General features: G+C 53.1%; 2 protein-coding genes across 3 annotated transcripts in view; one reads left to right on the plus strand and one right to left on the minus strand.

Annotated features, from left to right (window-relative positions):
• KCTD20 (potassium channel tetramerization domain containing 20) overlaps window positions 1-3,600 on the minus strand; it is a 30,976-nt gene extending 27,376 nt beyond the window's left edge. The window contains exon 1 of one of the 2 annotated variants that reach the window (XM_076357730.1): window positions 3,563-3,600. The gene's annotated coding sequence lies outside the window, so the exon portion shown is untranslated. The remainder of the gene's footprint in view (window positions 1-3,562) is intronic. The other variant, XM_076357729.1, reaches the window with a different exon arrangement.
• Window positions 3,601-4,364: 764 nt separating this feature from the next.
• On the plus strand, window positions 4,365-11,119 carry ETV7 (ETS variant transcription factor 7). Its single transcript, XM_076358153.1, has 8 exons — window positions 4,365-4,469; window positions 6,485-6,602; window positions 6,897-7,061; window positions 7,340-7,447; window positions 8,352-8,543; window positions 8,855-8,997; window positions 9,364-9,464; window positions 10,125-11,119. Exons 1-8 carry the CDS (start codon window positions 4,464-4,466, stop codon window positions 10,234-10,236), a joined length of 945 nt encoding a protein of 314 aa, XP_076214268.1. The 5' UTR covers window positions 4,365-4,463; the 3' UTR covers window positions 10,237-11,119.
• The last annotated feature ends 5,906 nt before the right edge of the window (window positions 11,120-17,025 follow it).

Raw genomic sequence — 17,025 nt, forward strand, 5'->3', positions numbered from 1 at the left:
AAGCGGGTGATTATGAAACCTCTCAGATTCGGAGAAGGCAAGACTGAACATGCCAAGATATGAAGGCACCTCAAAAAGACTGAGGTAAGATCAGATTTATGATCAAAACAGCTAAAGTAAGAGAGTTTCTCAATTCTGACGGTTAAAAATATTTGGGGAAGGAAACGAAGATTACTGCTCTGTATAGCCCAGGTAAGGCTACCTCTGGAGCACAGAAAAATAAAGCGTAACATTGAGTAACTTTATACTGGACACATTCACATGGATCTTAGATGGTAAGTTTCTGTCAGCACAATTGTGACCAGTGATGAGGCTTCCTATTTTTGAGGCTCTGGAACTACTACCTTGCCTTCCCCTCAAAGCACTGTCACAAAACCCTTCCAGAAAAAAAAAAACCCAAACAACAAAACCCAAAAAACCCAACCACTTTCCCTGCCTGTAGGTACATGCAATCTACATCAAACAGCTCAAATGTCTTTGCTAAAACTTGTTTCTCACCGCTGTTGAGAAGTATATAAATAACCATTTTGGTCCTTTTAGAATCATAGAATAGTTTGGGTTGGAAGGGACCTCTAAAGGTCACCTAGTCCAACCCCCCTGCCATGGGCAGGGACATCTGCAACTAGATCAGGTTGCTCAGAGCCCCGTCCAACCTGACCTGGAATGTTTCCAGGGATGGGGCATCCACCACCTCTCTGGGCAACCTGGGCCAGTGCTTCACCACCCTCAGTATCAAAAATGTCTTCCTTATATCTAGTCTAAATCTACCCCCCTTCAGTTTAAAGCCATTGCCCCTTCTCCTGTCGCAACAGGCCCTGCTAAAAAGTCTGCCGCCATCTTTTTTATCAGCCCCCTTTAAGTACTGACAGGCTGCAATAAGGTCTCCCTGAAGCCTTCTCTTCTCTAGGCTGAACAACCCCAACTCTCTCAGCCTTTCTCCATAGCAGAGGTGTTGAATCCCCCTGATCATTTTCGGGGCCCTCTTCTGGACCCGCTCCAACAGGTCCGTGTCTTTCTCATGCTGAGGGCTCCAGAGCTGGACGCAGGGCTCCAGGTGGGGTCTCAGCAGAGCAGAGTAGAGGGGCAGAATCCCCTCCCTCGACCTGCTGGCCACGCTGCTTTGGATGCAGCCCAGGAGACTATTGGCCTTCTGGACTGCGAGCGCACGTTGCCGGCTCATGTCCAGCTTTTCACCCACCAGTGCCCCCAAGTCCTTCTCAGCAGGGCTGCTCTCAATCCCTTCATCCCCCAGCCTGTATTGATACCGGGGGTTGCCCCGACCCAGGGGCAGGACCTTGCACTTGGCCTTGTTAAACCTCATGAGGTTCACACGGGCCCACTTCTCCAGCTTGTCCAGGTCCCTCTGGATGGCATCCCGTCCCTCTGGCGTGTCGACCGCACCACTCAGCTTGGTGTCATCCGCAAACTTTGACTACAACTTCTTCCAGGTAGACACCTGCAGCTTGACTGGGCCCACTGAATTCCACTCAACTTTATACAGAATAACTACAAAATAGAAAGCTCCCAAAAAATAAAACCATGTGATGAAATCTTACCAGAAAGATGATTCTTTTTAAGCCCAAATCAAACAGAAAACTCATCCCCTTCAACACTAGCAGCAAAAGACAGTACTGAAAAAGATCAAAAAGCATTTCATGTGCTGCAAATAAGCCTATCTTGAAACAAACACCAATTTAGCTAATTCAGCACACGCCTATCTCCATGAAAGCATAACTTCAATGTCTTCTTAATTGCTTTACGATAAGCTGAAATAAGTCTCAACACAGCCTTCTGCACAGGTTTCAATTAGGATTAGTCTACATAAACTGCTCCATTTCAGTCATAAGACCAGACCATAGAAGACCCTCTAACGTGGATGTTATTATAGAAAATAAAGACAATTGTGCCAGTATAAGCAATTGTTGTACAGGCTGCTTTGCAAAAGAGCATTTTTTTTTTTAGTGACATAAGTACACAGAGGTTATAAACAGTATCAGTCTATTTATTTTAGTAAAAGGTAACTGTTTCCCTAAATAAAATTGCTCCGCTGTAATAAAGGCATGTGTAAATCCAGCCTGAAGAATAATAAGTAACAACTTTTTACAGGAAGCTTCGCTTACAGACTAACCCACAGTTTTTGAGCCCAGTTATTCACTGTTTTGATGCTTACATCACTGAAAATGCTTCTACAAACCGAGGCAGAATTATTTATAACCCTTAAATCCAGGTGACTGTCAGCAGTGCAGTCTTATAGTCTGGGCACTGGGGTAAACAAAGACACACATCAAAAGGGAGAGCTGAGCCTTTCTGTTGATTCCCCAGACACAACCTTATTCCGATTAACAGTTCGTGACTGCTGCTAATGGCAGCAGGAAGGATTGCGACTTTGTGGCGAGGATAAGGCAGGCACAGGGAGCACAGGTGCATTTTCTGCCTTAAAGCCATAATCTGCTGCGACAACAGGATTTGGGTTTAGCAGCAACCCTGGCAAAGTAATTCAAAACACTCTCCCTACAGAGGTGTGTTCTCAGGTTTATGCCCAAGATTGTTAGCACTATTATTACCCCTTCCCCGAGAAGCCTAAGGTCACTGAGAAGGCAGTACAGAGAGAGCAGGGTCAGAGATGGGGAAAGTCACAACACAAAAAGGTGCCTACGAGCAGATGCAGGCTGAGGTCTCACCTGCTGCACCCATTTTTGGAAAAACTCCTTAGAACTCCTGCTCCCTTTCCAAGCACGGTGGGGCCAGAAAGGAGGGAGGAAAGGGAAGATAGACTCAAGCCTAAAAACACGCTTAAGAATAATAATGCACCAGCCTACAACCCCAGAACACGCGTAGGAGGGCAGCGTGACCAACCAGCACCCCACCAGTAGGATGTTTCCTGCTCTGGTGGCGGTGGTCACAAGCAGCAGCCTCACCAAAGGGCGCTGGACACAGTCCAGCAACCAGGCCTCCTACACGCCGCAGGGGAAAGGGGTAACGTGTCAGAGATGCGGGGATGCAGCGCTAACTCGAGGGGTAACAGGTCCGGCCGCCAGCCAAACACGGATGAGAGCGTAGGAGAGGCCCCAAAGGCCCCTTCTCCAAGTAAACACGGGGCAGGCACCCCCAGCCCCACAGATGGCCCTCTCCCGGTGCACACAAAGGCGGCCCCATGCCCACCTCCCCAAACGCCCACAGAGGAAAGGGCGGCACCCCGGCCCCTCCAAAGCCCATACAGAACGATGGAGTCCACTGTGACCCCACAGACATTCCCTCGGCCCCACAGATGCCCTCCTCAACGCCCGCAGGGGACAGGGAAGGCCTCCCCCGGGCCCAGCGTGCCCCCCTTCCCCCGAGCACACGGCGTACAACGGGCGCCCCCAGGCCCACAAGTCGTCCTCAAAGCACAGAGAGGGCCGGGAAGGCCCCTAAAGCCCCCCCCCCAGGCCTCATAGAGGGCCGGAAAGGGCCCCCACAGCCCCCTGGAGAGCCGGGAAGGCCCCACAGGTCACGCTGGGGCCCACGCAGGGCGAGGAAGGGGCCGCCGCCGCCCCCCCCCCCGCCTTTAGGCCTCACTCACCGCGTCCCCGCCGAGGCCGCTCCCTCAGGGGGGCGGAGGGCGGGGTCCCGCCGCTAAGCCCCTCCCCGTCCCCACCGCTACCCGATTGGTCCGGCGCGCAGAGCCGGCTGGCCAATGGGGAACCGAGGGAGCGGGAGGGGCGGGGGGCGCTGAGGGCGGGGAGGTACCGGTGCGCGGGTATCCCGGTGTGCGCGTGCATCCCGGAGCGCGCGTCCTCCGGTGTCCGTGCGCCGTGCTGCACCGCGCCGTGCTGCACCGCACCGTGCTGCACCGCGCCGTGCTGCACCGCACCGTGCTGCACTGCACCGTGCTGCACCTCCCCGTGCTGGCGGACCCGTGCGCGCCCTCCTCCGCGCGCCCTCCCCTGTGCATCCTCCCCTGGCCCCCCCGCGCTCCTCCTCCGAGGCCCCTCTCCGAGCCCCCCCCCCCCCCCCCCCCCCGGGCCCCGCTCGCAGCGGCGCTGTCCCGGCCCGGCCGTGCCCGGTGAAGGAAAGGGATAAAAGCAAATATTCGAGCTGCCCTCCCCACGGCGTCTCCCGGGACCCCTCCCTCCTCCGGCAGCGCGTCCTCCCCCGTGGCGGGAGAACAGGACCCCCGGGAGGACAGGGATCCTCGGGGACACGGGGACCCCCGGGCCGGCCGGGGCCACCGGCGCTGTCCCGATCCCGGCAGCGGGCGGGATCCCCCGAGCGGAGGCGGTGGCCGTGCCGGGAGGACGCGGGACCGCGGCCCCGGGCGCTGCCCCCCGCCGCTCTCCTGCCTCCGGGGCTCCGGTTCGTTTCGATTTCGTTTCCCGGAAGGATCGCGCCGAAGCCGCAGCGGCCGCAGGGACGGGATCCGCCCGCGCCCGGCACCGGAGCAGCGCCGAGCTCCGGGTCGCGGCCACCCACCGCCACCGGGGATGCAGGTAAGAGCCGCCCGCCTCCGGCCCGGTCCCGTCTCCCCCCCGGCTTTCCCCCCCCTCAATTAGAGGCTTGAAGTTGCTGCCCTGGGGGGGTGACACCCCCCCCCCCCCCATCCATCCACCTCCAAACGGCCTCACGGAGCCCGGAGCCTCCCTCCCCCCCCCCCCCCCCCATTTGGGACTGAGCCGAAAGCTGCTCTCGCACGTCTGGGGTTTTGTTTTCACCCCCCTTTTCTCGCTTTCCCACTCGAACCCCTCCAAGGATAATATTTCCTCTTGAAGCAAGGAAATGCCATCTCAGAAACACGTGAAAACAGCTCAGCAGGAAAAAAAGCAAGGACGGAAAATCGGTACGAAGTAACAAAAATGAAGAATGCATCTCTTATGCCCTAGAAATCCTGAGGAGCAAGAAAAATATCACACATTTGGTCTGTTCTTACCGTAAATCTCATTGTAAGAGAGTCACACCGATGGGAGAAAACTAAAATACTTTTTAGAGGAGTTCTAGACAAAATACACTGCTAATTTTTCATTTTTATTTTTCCCGTAGCTTATTGCTTAGAATGAATCCGAAACACAGTTTGCATTGCTATCAAGCCCGTTCAGAGTTTATCCTGGAGTTTTTCCAGTTTCCTCATACAATGTTACGCAGCTGCTTGCTTTGCTAAAACCAACGACAGCGAGACAGCCAGCGACGATTCCACCACGAGCAGGCAAATTGTTAACGCTCATCCTTCTGGTGAAGAAAACCCCTCACCAAACTGCTGCCTTTCCCCTGCTGTAACTCCCCTGGGATCACAGGGAAGCATTTTCCCCGGGAGGGATGGAGCGCTTTGCTCCTCTCTCCCGTGCTCCCAGTTTTGGGGACGCCAGCTTTGCATTTAAGATGTGTCCAACCACCATCTGCTCTGTCGGCGCACACTGATTTTTCTTCACCCCTGATTTTCAGGGGGGCTCAGCTCCTCTACGCCCACACACAGGTCGAGGAGCGCTGGCTGCTCTAACCACCTCCAAAAATCTGCCCGAGGGTGTATTGAGGTGCCCAGAATTGGCAACCGCTTCAGAAAATACTATTTGCAGGCAAAATTGTTAATTTTCCAGAGAATGAAGCTGAGAAATTGCTGGGATTCATGTTAATAGATTTTTTAAGGGGAAACAACATCTGCTTGGCTGCCAGTAACATTTCAAGATCTAGATGGGGCTGAAAGCAGGATCTGAGCTCCCTTCTGGCTCACATGCTCTGGATGAGAGCCCAGAGGCAGAGCGGGGGTGATGCTGAGCCCCCCAGCCCAGCGGAGGTGCTGGGGCTGCCTCTCCTCCCAGCACTGACCATCTCACCCGTTCGGGGAGGCTGGAGGGGCTCCTCAATGAGCAACCGAGAGGGAGGAGTAATTCTTGAGAGGTTGGGACTTAATGGCAGGAGAGCAGGATGAGAGGACATCTCTCTAAGCCATGGGATGGGCTATTTCCACTTATGCCCAAACGATCACTTGGGAAAAAGTTAGAGATCTCTTCATACACTGTTTTTAGACAAAATCTAAGCATTATTGCCAGCTGTATTTTCACAACTCTAAAGAATTGAAGTACTGTCCTAAAACCTTGGGCGTCCAACGAGCATCTGAGGATCCTGCAGGAAGCGGGAGCCAGCACGGGCACTGCAGGGTCTGCCAGTCTTGGCTTCATCTTCTACTTCCCTGCCGCCATGGGGCAGTGGGGATGGATAACTCGCATCCAGAGCCTGGATGAGGGCAGGTACCTCTGCTAAAGAAAAGAGCTGGACAAAGAGAGGGGGATCTCTGGCTACTAACGCTGTCTGGGGCAACCAGAGATTCATCCTGGGGCTGGTAAAGGACCTAGAGCCAGTGTGGAAGAGCTGCAGACAGCACATCATGCTGCTATGAGAAACCAGTTAGAAAGTATTTGAGCAGTGTTTACTGCGGTGGAGGCATCTCCAAAGCAAAGGCAGGACCAGAGCTGGGAATGTTCCCCCACTGATGTATTTGATCTCTTTTCCCCAGGGTAAAGTGGCAGTCAGCTCTTCCAGCCCCGTTGTCGCAGCTTCGTTACCACCCCCATCCCAGGCCAGACAAACACCCATCAGCGAGGGGGAGCTCTTCAAGCTTCCAGGCAGGCTGAGTGAGTAGATGTTGAGCAAGTCAACGCTGCTTAAAAAAAAAAAGAGGAGTTCCCACAGGGTGGGACATGGTGGGTACAGCCATGGTGTCCCACCCAGGGACCATTCCCTGTTGTCAAGGGGGACAAGATGGACCAGTCATCAGGGTTCATTTTCTCTCTTTGGGGCATTTTTGACCTGTGAGTGCTTAATGTAGAGGGAAAGTTTGGTGATGAAGGAGACTAGTGTCCCACCCTGCCCCTCAGCAGTTTTGAAGATGGAGACTGGGTTGTTTCAGAGGCTGCCCCTGGTTTCAGGAATCCAGCCCTCCCTGTGGAGCAAAGACGACGTGATCCACTGGCTAAGATGGGCTGAAAGAGAGTATTCCCTTCGGCAAACCGACGAAAGCAAGTTTGAAATGAACGGCAAAGCCCTGTGCATCCTCACCAAGGATGACTTCAGATACCGAGCTCCGAGCTCAGGTTAGACCAAGCGCAAGGGTGTTTCTGAGGACCATCCAAGTACAGCACAAGCTGTGGTCTGCTGAGAGGGGCTGGATGGGTCCCAGCAGACCAGGCTTTAGCTCTAGCCAGTTGGGTGCTGGAGACAAGGACAACCCTCTTCCTTCAGTCCATCTGGACTACAAATGCTTTGGGATGGGGAATAACCTCTTACTCTGTAGCACAGAAATCTAAGCAACAACATCAACTGAGAGAGACTATAACGCAAAGTCATCTGAGCGGACTTTCCTTCCCTGCAGGTGATGTGTTATATGAAATATTCCAGTACATTAAAACTCAAAGAAGAGCTCTGGCGTGCAGCCCTTTGCTGAACTCACCCTTCAGGGAAGCCAGGAACACAGAGGAAGGTATGCTGGAGAATGGCAGCTGTCCATCAAGCAGAGCCTGCCCTCAGCTACAGTGAGTTGCACACATCTGGGGCTTGAAGCTCAGCCAGCTGAACCCATTCCACGCTACCTGAGCGAGGCAAGCAGGACAGTCATGGAGATGGCAGCCAGGTCCAACAAAGTCTAGGTCATCAGGGAAGTTTGTAGTGATGAAGCAGGTCCAGTCAGAATCAGGCCTAGGCAGCACCAGGTGGGTCCACGGTGACCAGGCAAGGCTACAGCTACGCTAGGAAGTCTATCGGCAGATTGAGATCTGGATCGGGGAGGGTCAATAGCCAGGCAGAGGCACAGCCCTGGCTGGAGACCAGTCCTCCTGCAGCATAGCTGGGGAAGGATTGAGGAGCCAGGGCCAAGCTTAAATAGAGCTTCTGGGCCAATGGGTGGAGTGGGGAGAGGCCCCAGGTGAGGCTGGTCAGGGCCAGTGAGGCTTATTAGTGCCCTTGGGGGGCCTAGGTGGGAGTTAGGGTGTGGATAGGTTGGTGTTAGTGGCTGACTTTGCATTGAGGTGGAGTGTTTTCCTGAGCTCTTCTGCTGGCTCAGGTGTGGGGTGATGAACATCTTGAGCCCCCACAACAATTTACAAGGGAGTGCCTGTACTCTGGTGCATTCTCCTATTCCAGTTTTTCATCTGCATCTGACCCTTACCCTACTTGGCATCTCCTCTAACCCCCGGGACCTTCTGCTACTCCTGCCTTAGGAAAATCCCAGGCTTTCCTCAGCACCTGCCTTCTCTGGCTGGGCTGGTACTAGGCTGGTAACCAACCTGGCCTGTCCCTCCCCACCTCTTTCAGGGCTTTGGAAGATCTCCTGGGACCTGCCGTAATGCACCACAGGGTTGTTTTGTTTTGGGGTTTGTTTTTTGCAGGGTCAGACTGTAGTGCCGAGGCTGCCCCGGTTGCTGTTTCCTCCTGCCTGGGTTATGCAGAACAGCCCGTGTCCTGCAGCCACACGGAGCTGCTGAACCTTTCCCATCGCAGCTCGGAGGGCAGCTGCAGGGCAGGTGCCATCTGCGCTTTTCCTACAACCCTGTTGGCCCCAGTGGATGGGAAAATTGCAGGTAAATATGAATTTATAGCCTGGTTCCTTGGGGAAATGAGGTTGTGCTTTGTCCTGTCTGCCCATCTGTCTCCCTTCCATTTATTCCATGCATCAGTGTGTGCTTCCCTGCCTCAGTTTCCCCACCTGAAAAATTGTAGTTCCTGCTAGCGTTTTGAGATCTAGCAATGGAAGTGCTGTGCGTGAGCTCTGGGCTCTTCTTATATTTATTATCACTGCTAGCGTGTGCAACCCTGTTGCTGATCGACCCTCACTGGAGCATAGGTGCCTTAGCGGGAGCTCTGTGACTATTTATTTTCCACCAACGCTCAGACTGCAGGTTGCTGTGGGATTATGTGTACCAACTCCTCTCTGACAGCCGCTATGAGCCTTACATCAAGTGGGAAGACAAGGAAGCCAAGGTCTTCCGGATCGTTAACCCAAACGGACTTGCCCAGCTCTGGGGGAACCATAAGGTAAATGGAGTTGAGAACAAATCTGTCAGTCCTGGGCTTCTGCATGTTGCCTTCATGACCTGTTCCCCAGAGCTGATGGCAAAGGGATTGGTAAGGGTGAGACAGAGTGGGCGCAGGGCTACTGAGAGATGCCAACCTCCTGGTGATTAAAGAGGGCGGCTTTTTCATCCCCTGGAAGGCAAACCATGATGGCTGTGGACCCAGAAGCAAGTCTGGGTTAGAGACCCAGACCCACACTGCAGCCTGCAATGCCCAAGAACCACCTTGAATGTCCCACATGTGGTCCTGCTGCAGACAGACTCAAACCAGGTGTTGGTGCTTGCTTTTACTCAACGCCCCCCCCCCCCAATTCTTTTTTCCTTCCAGAACCGGATGAACATGACATATGAGAAGATGTCACGAGCGCTCAGACATTACTACAAACTCAACATCATCAAAAAGGAGCCAGGGCAGAAGCTGTTGTTCAGGTGAGATGAAGCAGATCAGAGAAACGAGCTGCCTGGGACAGTGCAGATGGGGCACGGGAGGGCGGTGAGCTCCAGATGTTGGCAGCTGCTTCATCCAGCAAGATCCTCCCCTGCAAATGCAACACCCCGGTGGGTTTGTGTCCAGGCTCTGTCCTGTGCAAGCTGGGACCTGGGCTGCCTGGGCTGCGGGTCCCATCCGATGCACATTCCAGGGCTGTGGGCCAGCAACCTGCCCCGGGGCCAGCATCCTCTCCTGCGTGGGGTCCAGCTGGTGCCGGAGGAAATGCCCCTGAGCCCACCCAAGCTGGACAGGTCCCTCCTGTTCCCCAGTGACACCAGGTCTGAAGTCCACCTCCAGACAGAGGAAGGGGTGGAAATAAGTCAGGAACCTCCTGTTTTCAGTGCTGGCTGCTTCCCTGGGACTAGTTTGGACTTAAAATGCCAGCTCTGGGCCGATGAGTGCTGAGCTTTGTCTTCCCAGGCTCAGTGCATCCTGGGAGCAAAGCAAGAGCTGGGCTCCTCAGCAAAGCCCAGGGATGGCAGATACCCTCCGGCGAGCTCCAGAGCTCAGCTTGATGAGGGCAAGGGCTCCAGCATTTGCAGCCTGGTTTGGGGCTGGGTTTGGACATGCCCTTAAAGCCATTGAAAAATGTATTGCAGGTTTTTGAAGACTCCTGGAGAGATCATCCATGAGAAATCCAGCAAACTGGAGCAGCTGGAGAATGAGGACCATGAGGATTTGAAAGAAGACCCACTGGAGGTTTCACCGTAGGAAATCTTTGAAGGTGGCACTTGCAGTGCATTGCAGACAGGCTTGTGCTCCGCTGGGAAGTGCCGGTGTCTCTTGCATCTCCTGGACAGGAGGCCACAGAGCTGGTCCTGGATTTCAAAACCTGCCCTGAGCCAAAGCTGTGACATCTCTAAGGCTGCATTAGCAAAACACACCGAGAAACTGTCCCCCAGCCCCAAAAGCACAGATGAACATGTGGGCTGGTCTTCTGCTCGCTTCTCTTGTATCCTCTGGGAGGGAATGTGGTATTTTTGCTCTGTAAATTTTGATGCTTGTCTTTTAAGGTTTAAACTTGCTGGTAAAGACTGCTCCGTTCTTACAGCGAGATGTGCTGAGTGGAGAGCACCGGAGCACGTGCTCCTGGTCAAAAGCACTTTGGTAGATGTTTGCAGAGAGCAGCGGCCCTAAGTGTGAACACGCTGCTCTGAATCTGAGCCGTGTCCCAGATTCGAGAATGGACTTATATTGCAGATGTGCTGTGCACTGTAATCTCTGTCTCCTGTGGGGTTGCTCCTGTGATTAAGGGTGGAAGTGTGCTGAAATATCTGCCTGGATCAGGCCTTGCTGGAGCTCCAGGCTGCACGGATGCCCTAAGCTGGGTCTCATTTTAACTCCTTTCCCTCCATGTAATGCTTTTTTTAATTAGCTGACTAAATAATGTGAAAAGAAACAAAGCCAGTAATGAATATGACCATACTCATCGTCAGACACGTGGTTATTTGCTTTGAGTCCGAAGCAGGGATACCTGCAACCCCAGGCACTGTTAGTGACCTGGAAGGAACAATGTGTATGTGCTTTTTAAATCCGAAAATATCCACTAATATTTTCAGATTGCTTTTCATTGAGCAAATAAAATCCTGTGACTGTGTAAGGTTGAAAAATCCCAATTCTTGCTAGTTGAAGGTCTGAAACTGAGAAATCCAAGCCTTCCTCATTTAAAACCAGCTTCTGTTGGCACCCGGATCTTGTCCCCATGCTCGGCAGCCCCTAAACAAGAGTGCAACAGTCCGAGCTGTTGGGTGAACGCCGTGCAAACACATGGCGTTTTGTAGCTACGTGGACAAGCACAGGTACAAGTCGTGAAGCAGCATCGTGTTTCATGGCTGATAGGAAAAGGTGAGTTCCTTCCAACCTTGGTTTTGTGCCACTGCAGAAATTATCCTGCTGCCTCCTATCTTTGCTCTGGACCCTTTCCCAAACCCGGGCTGCCGTCTCAGAGCTGCATCGGCGCTGCTTTTGGGGCAGCAATGCTGTGAATGGGTCTGGGAACTGTCAGTCTTGTGAAAAACTTCGGCAAGGGTTGGTGGCGGAGGTTTCTACCAAAACTGGTTGTTGCCAACCTGAAACTACGGTCCCTTTTGCTGTAACTGGTGTTGCTCCTCCAAAACTACTTTACACCCATTAACTGGAGCCTGGAGATGCTGGGGGGCTGTAGCCAGCAAGAGACGGTGGTGGGACACATGGTCGCTAGTTGGCAAAATGTCAACAACATGACATCTCTGGAAATGCTGGCTGAGAAGTTTCACTTCCAGAAAAGATCGCCAGCTTGTTGGCAAAACACAAGTGCTTGAGAAGTCAAGCGATGGAGGAGAAGGAAACGAGAAGCTCTAGTGGGATAAATGAGCATAGCGTCACAGCCTTTGGGAGGTCCTAGCTAGGAAGGGAGGCTGAAATCTCTGCTAGGAGAGGGGGCTGGAGGTTACCCAGCACCCAGCCAAGCTGCAGCCTGGGGATGCACCACGCCAGGAAGGTACAGCGAAGCACCCAGACCTCATCCTTCCATAAAGGGTGCTTTTTGTCCCGGAGAAGACTAAAGCCAGATCTTTTTTGGGGTGAAATCCAGCAGAGAGTCGGTGTAAGTCCTGCCCAGCCCTGAGGGACAGCTTTGGTGGGAAAGCAGACCTCCTTCCTCGGCAACTGTCCCATCCTGGCTCTGCATCACGCTTGGGATACGCACCCATGGGTGCATTTTTCCTGACCTTCTCCTAACAAGACATCCCCCCTGCTTTCTTGCCGTGGAAACAGCCCTGATGACTCTTGAGCATCCCATCACTTCTCCAGCCTGCGTGGTTTGTTTTGTTGGAGCAGGCGATGACTGTGGTGCTTGTGCCGTGCTCGCAGGGAGCGTGCAAGATGCCCTCTCTTCACTTGTTTTTCCTGCGATGACTAAGGATCCTGTTGGACTTGGACAGGGATTTTCTCTCCTGGTTGGGAAGCTGCCAAAAGCGCTCAACCTTCCTTGTGCCGCGCTGTGCTGCCGCAGCTCCGAAGGGATCTTGGAGGGTGAAAAATCAAATGTGCAAGGATGGGCTGCAATGACGAGCTCTTTCCATGTTCCCAGGAAGCCCTCGTGTCCTTCCCAGGGCAATGTGTCTCTTCTCCCTGCGGTAAACAGAGGCAGGAGGGCTGTAAACCTGCTGCTTTCCTGGAACGGGGACCCATCCCTTTCAGTAAACAGCTGAGTAACGGCTGCTTGCGCCGGGGCGTTTGGTGTGGGTGTGTGTGGAGGGAGAGCACACGGCAGTCAGTGACTTTTGCCATGGCTGAAGTCCAGGGGTGATGGCACGCAGAAGGGTGCCCCACACAGGCTTTCCCAAAGGTTTGCAGGTGCTTCATTCCGTGGAGGTCGTCATCCTTGCTTCAGCAGCACCAGGTCTGGTGGTGTTTGGGGCAGGGTGTTGCACAGCAGCAAGCGCCCACGCGTGCCCGCTGCTGCCTCGCGCTGCTCGTCTGCTGAGGGAAGCAGCTAAAATCAGTCCCGGGGGCTGGAGGAAAAGAGGATTTGCTTTGAGGGCTGGTGCCCACCGCCTTCTCGGATCAGAGACACCACACAAGTGGGCTGAGAGGTTTCCACTGAGGCCACACAGGTGCCATGTGTTGGCTGTGCCGTCTGTCCAAACCATGGCCGGTGCGGGGAGCAGTGGCTGCCCTCAACACCCCTGTCGTGGTTCAGATCTGAAACTGCAGATATTTTTGTGCCCGGGTGGCTGGTGTTGGCTCGAAGGGACCTTCGTGGTCCACTTAAAACACAACTGCCTCCAACACCCAGTTGGATCGGTTGTGGCTTCGGCTAGCCAAATCATAGAATCATCATAGAATCATAGAATAGTTTGGGTTGGAAGGGACCTCTAAAGGCCATCTAGTCCAACCCCCCTGCCGTGGGCAGGGACATCTTCAACTAGATCAGGTTGCTCAGAGCCCCGTCCAACCTGACCTGGAATGTTTCCAGGGATGGGGCATCCACCACCTCTCTGGGCAACCTGTGCCAGCGTCTCACCACCCTCAGCGTAAAAAATGTCTTCCTTATATCTAGTCGGAATCTACCCCCCTTTAGTTTAAAGCCATTAAAGCCAAACTTGGATAATTTAGTTTAAAGCCATTAAAATCTTGAAGACCTCCAAGGATGGCAATCCCCCACCTCTCTTTACACCCATTTGAGGTTGTCCCAGCCTCCTGCAGAGGAGGCTTTTCCTGATGTCCAACCTCAGCCTCCCAAGCTGTGGCCTGTCTTGTCTTCTTCCCAAGAAATCTGGGTGTGTTGACTCCTGCCTTCTCCTGAGCCCGTTGTAACGCTCCGCACCTCGCAGCTCCCTGCAAGGAATACCTCTCCCTTGGTTTTTTCCATCTTCTGGAGCAAGTTCCTATAAATAGGCCAATTACCCCTGCTGTGTCCCTGGGCTTTCAGTTCTGCTTTTCCCTCCAGTGTCGCTGGCCTGAAGACACCAACCTCAGCATTGTGTGCTCCCTCCACGTGACCGCGTTTCCAGCCAGCTTCCTCATTCTCTATTGGTGTTGATGAGAAAAGCGGACAAACTGGGATCCAGATCTCTTCCCTCAACTCTGGCAATGGGCTTTTGGTTTGTCTCAGGTCTCCTGCAAACATCTTTTTCTTATGCCTCTCTCCCATTAGGTTTTAGCATGTCCCAAATCCCAGAAGGGACCTGAACTTGGATAAAGGTCTGGATCCAAAATCACAATTCAGGTCAAGATTTTTTCTGGAGTCACTTTGGGTACCCCATCTTCAGGCTGTGTCCAGAAATGCTCCTGCAAAAGCCTGCAAGAGGCCATAAGTCAATGCTGATTCCCAGTTTAATCATGAGAAGCTCTCCATGAGCAGGGATGGTGTTTGGACCCATCCTTAGATGATCTCCAGCAGCAAGATCTCCAAACTGGAGATGGCCAAACTGTGCCCCGTTGCCAGAGTGGATGTGGTTTTTTGTTATACGGATGTTGCAGAGAAAAAACAAACAAAATTGATTGTGAAACTCCTCCTCACCCACTGGAATTGACCTGCTTATGAAAGGACGCGGTCATATGCTAGTTAGCAGCACGGAGCTCCTGATGGATGGTTTAATTATTTATCAGAAGTAGATGGGGATGCTGAAAAACAAAGCCAGGTGATTCCTAATCAATACCAGACTGATTCATCGGTGTAGGCTCAGGAGAAGCGGAGGGAAATGGACTGGCTCTCTCCCAGTTATAGGAAATTATGGCACAGAAAGTTCGTAGAAACAGAAAGAAAATAATCCTGGGCTGGTTCAATTGCAAGCTGAACCCATTATCAGGAAAAGACCATTTTTTATCTGGGAGGGACCTGGGCAGCACATCATCCCAGCTGAAAACTAGAGCAAATGCAGCGCTGCTCAGGTGGAAATCTTGCCGAAGGGTTTTCCAAAGCCAGCGTGCCGGCAGCCACCGCCCGGCAAATGCATCCTCATGCAGCACCGTCCCTGCAAGGTGCAGTGCGAAATATTGCCATCAGATGGCAAAATAGCAATGAGGATGGCAGGCAGCAGCCTGCGGGAGGGTGCAACAGGGACGGGGGTGCGGGGGGATGGCTGTGGGGCCAAATGGATCTCTGGTGTAAGAAGAAAGGCTGAAGATTTGTTTGGCCAAGGGGCAGATTGCAGATGTTGGGATGTGCAGATCTGTGTTGTGCGGGTTCGGCCCTGGGCGATGCTCTGCCCCGGGGCAAGGCTGAGTGGGAGCCATGCAGGTGCAAAGGATTCGGGTCGTGAAGCCGGTCCCGTTTCATGTTTTAGGGTGGGTGCACAGGCTGTCTGAAGGACCCCTGGGTGGGTTTCAAAGACGTTGCAGCCCAGCCATGCTCGGTGTTGGGCAACAACCTGATAGCACCGTGCCCCAAAGTGTCTGCGGTCCCACAGCAGCCCCCGACATTGACTTTCCTGGAAGCTCCTGGGATGCGAGCAGGGCAATCTGCTTGCTGCACTGAAACCCCATTTATCTGAGACGCTTGTGACTTCTCCTTACAAAAACAACCCAGAAAAGCCCATACATGGCATCACACCTATTAAAAACACCCAACAAAACAAACCAAAACCAAATGCCAAACAGCTGGCTTAGATAGCTGGTTTCAAAGGCCAGCGCTTACACCAGATGACAGGTGACTTTTATGCTGTTTTGCTGCTATTTGTCATAAGGAAACTGTTTTCTCCTTCAGTGAAACTCACACCTGCTGGTTTTCCGCCACGAGGGAGGTGATAGCGGGGATCCCAGGCGGAAGCATTGGCCGCTCTGCTACCTGAATGGCTGCTAAAAATAGGACTTAATTCAGTCAGGCGCTGGCTCTGGATATAAAAAAGGCGCCTCCCGGGAGAACCTGACAACCCTTAGTGCCCGTGGCCAAGGAGCTTGTCTTGACATATGTCCAGGAGGGCAGAAATACTGATGGAAAGGTAAATACCAAAAGAGCAAATAAAGAATGATGTGGCCAATGTACTGGAATCGAAGTAGGATGGGGGTTGTTGCTTTGCTGTGATTAAATCTAGTTGAATGACTTATTATTGGGTGGTCGGGTGGCTTTGGTGTTGGCTTGGATGAAGGAAACGTGCCTTCTTGATGTGAAAAAGGCCAAGCTGGGGCGGGTGAGCATGCTTGTGCGTTGTGATGATGCTCATCCAGACTGAGCGGAGGCTGATGCCCAGCTCCAGGGCGGTTTGTACAGCCGAGAGCGCCAGATTTCGGTGTCGGCTTCCCGCGTGGTGTTCAGTGGTGCAGAAAGTCTGGTTTGGGTCTGGTTTCCTTGAAGGGTGAAATCGGTTTCGGACGCAGAGCCACCACGAGGCACAGGCATGGCGCTCTGTTTTTTCAACAGTAACATCTCCTGTTTAATTTTGCCTGTAAATGTGGAGGAAAAGGGTGATGGGAAAGACGAGGACCAGGCGCTCCGAGCTCCTCTAGCAGCCCTATGCTGGTGGAAGCTCATGGAGGGGCTGCGTCATCGCAAGGTGCTCAGCCAATATTGGCAGTGACTGAGGGCATTTGCACGTTGCCCTTGGCCTCTCCAAGGGCTGGAAGCACCCGGCCTTGCTGAGGAGTGGTTTTTTTTTCTTTAACAGCCAATACTTTAAGGGGAGATACTAAAAAATCTGCGTTGTGTGATTCACTGGGGGAGAGGTGCTCCTGGTGTGTAGTTTTTCACTGTAGTATGGGAATATGTTGCAAATAGGAAGATACAGCACCACGGTATCTGGATGATACCCTTGCTGGATCAAGCCCTCTGGTTGATAACCAGGCTCCCCCTCTCAGACGTGCCCAGCTCGCATCCCCACTCCCCGCAGTTTCGCTTCCTTTATCAGTGGTGTTTATAGCCCATCATAAAACCCTGTGCGTGCAGTCTATGTACAGAGCACTCAGATAACAACTATAAAAGGGGTTGATCATTTACTGGGAACATAAAGAGTCTTGGACACCCAAAGCACCCTCGGGTGCCAAAATGGGGGTGACTTCCATCATGCCCAACCTGACTGC

This window comes from Aptenodytes patagonicus, chromosome 22, assembly GCF_965638725.1.
Source record: "Aptenodytes patagonicus chromosome 22, bAptPat1.pri.cur, whole genome shotgun sequence".
Lineage (NCBI taxonomy): Eukaryota > Metazoa > Chordata > Aves > Sphenisciformes > Spheniscidae > Aptenodytes > Aptenodytes patagonicus.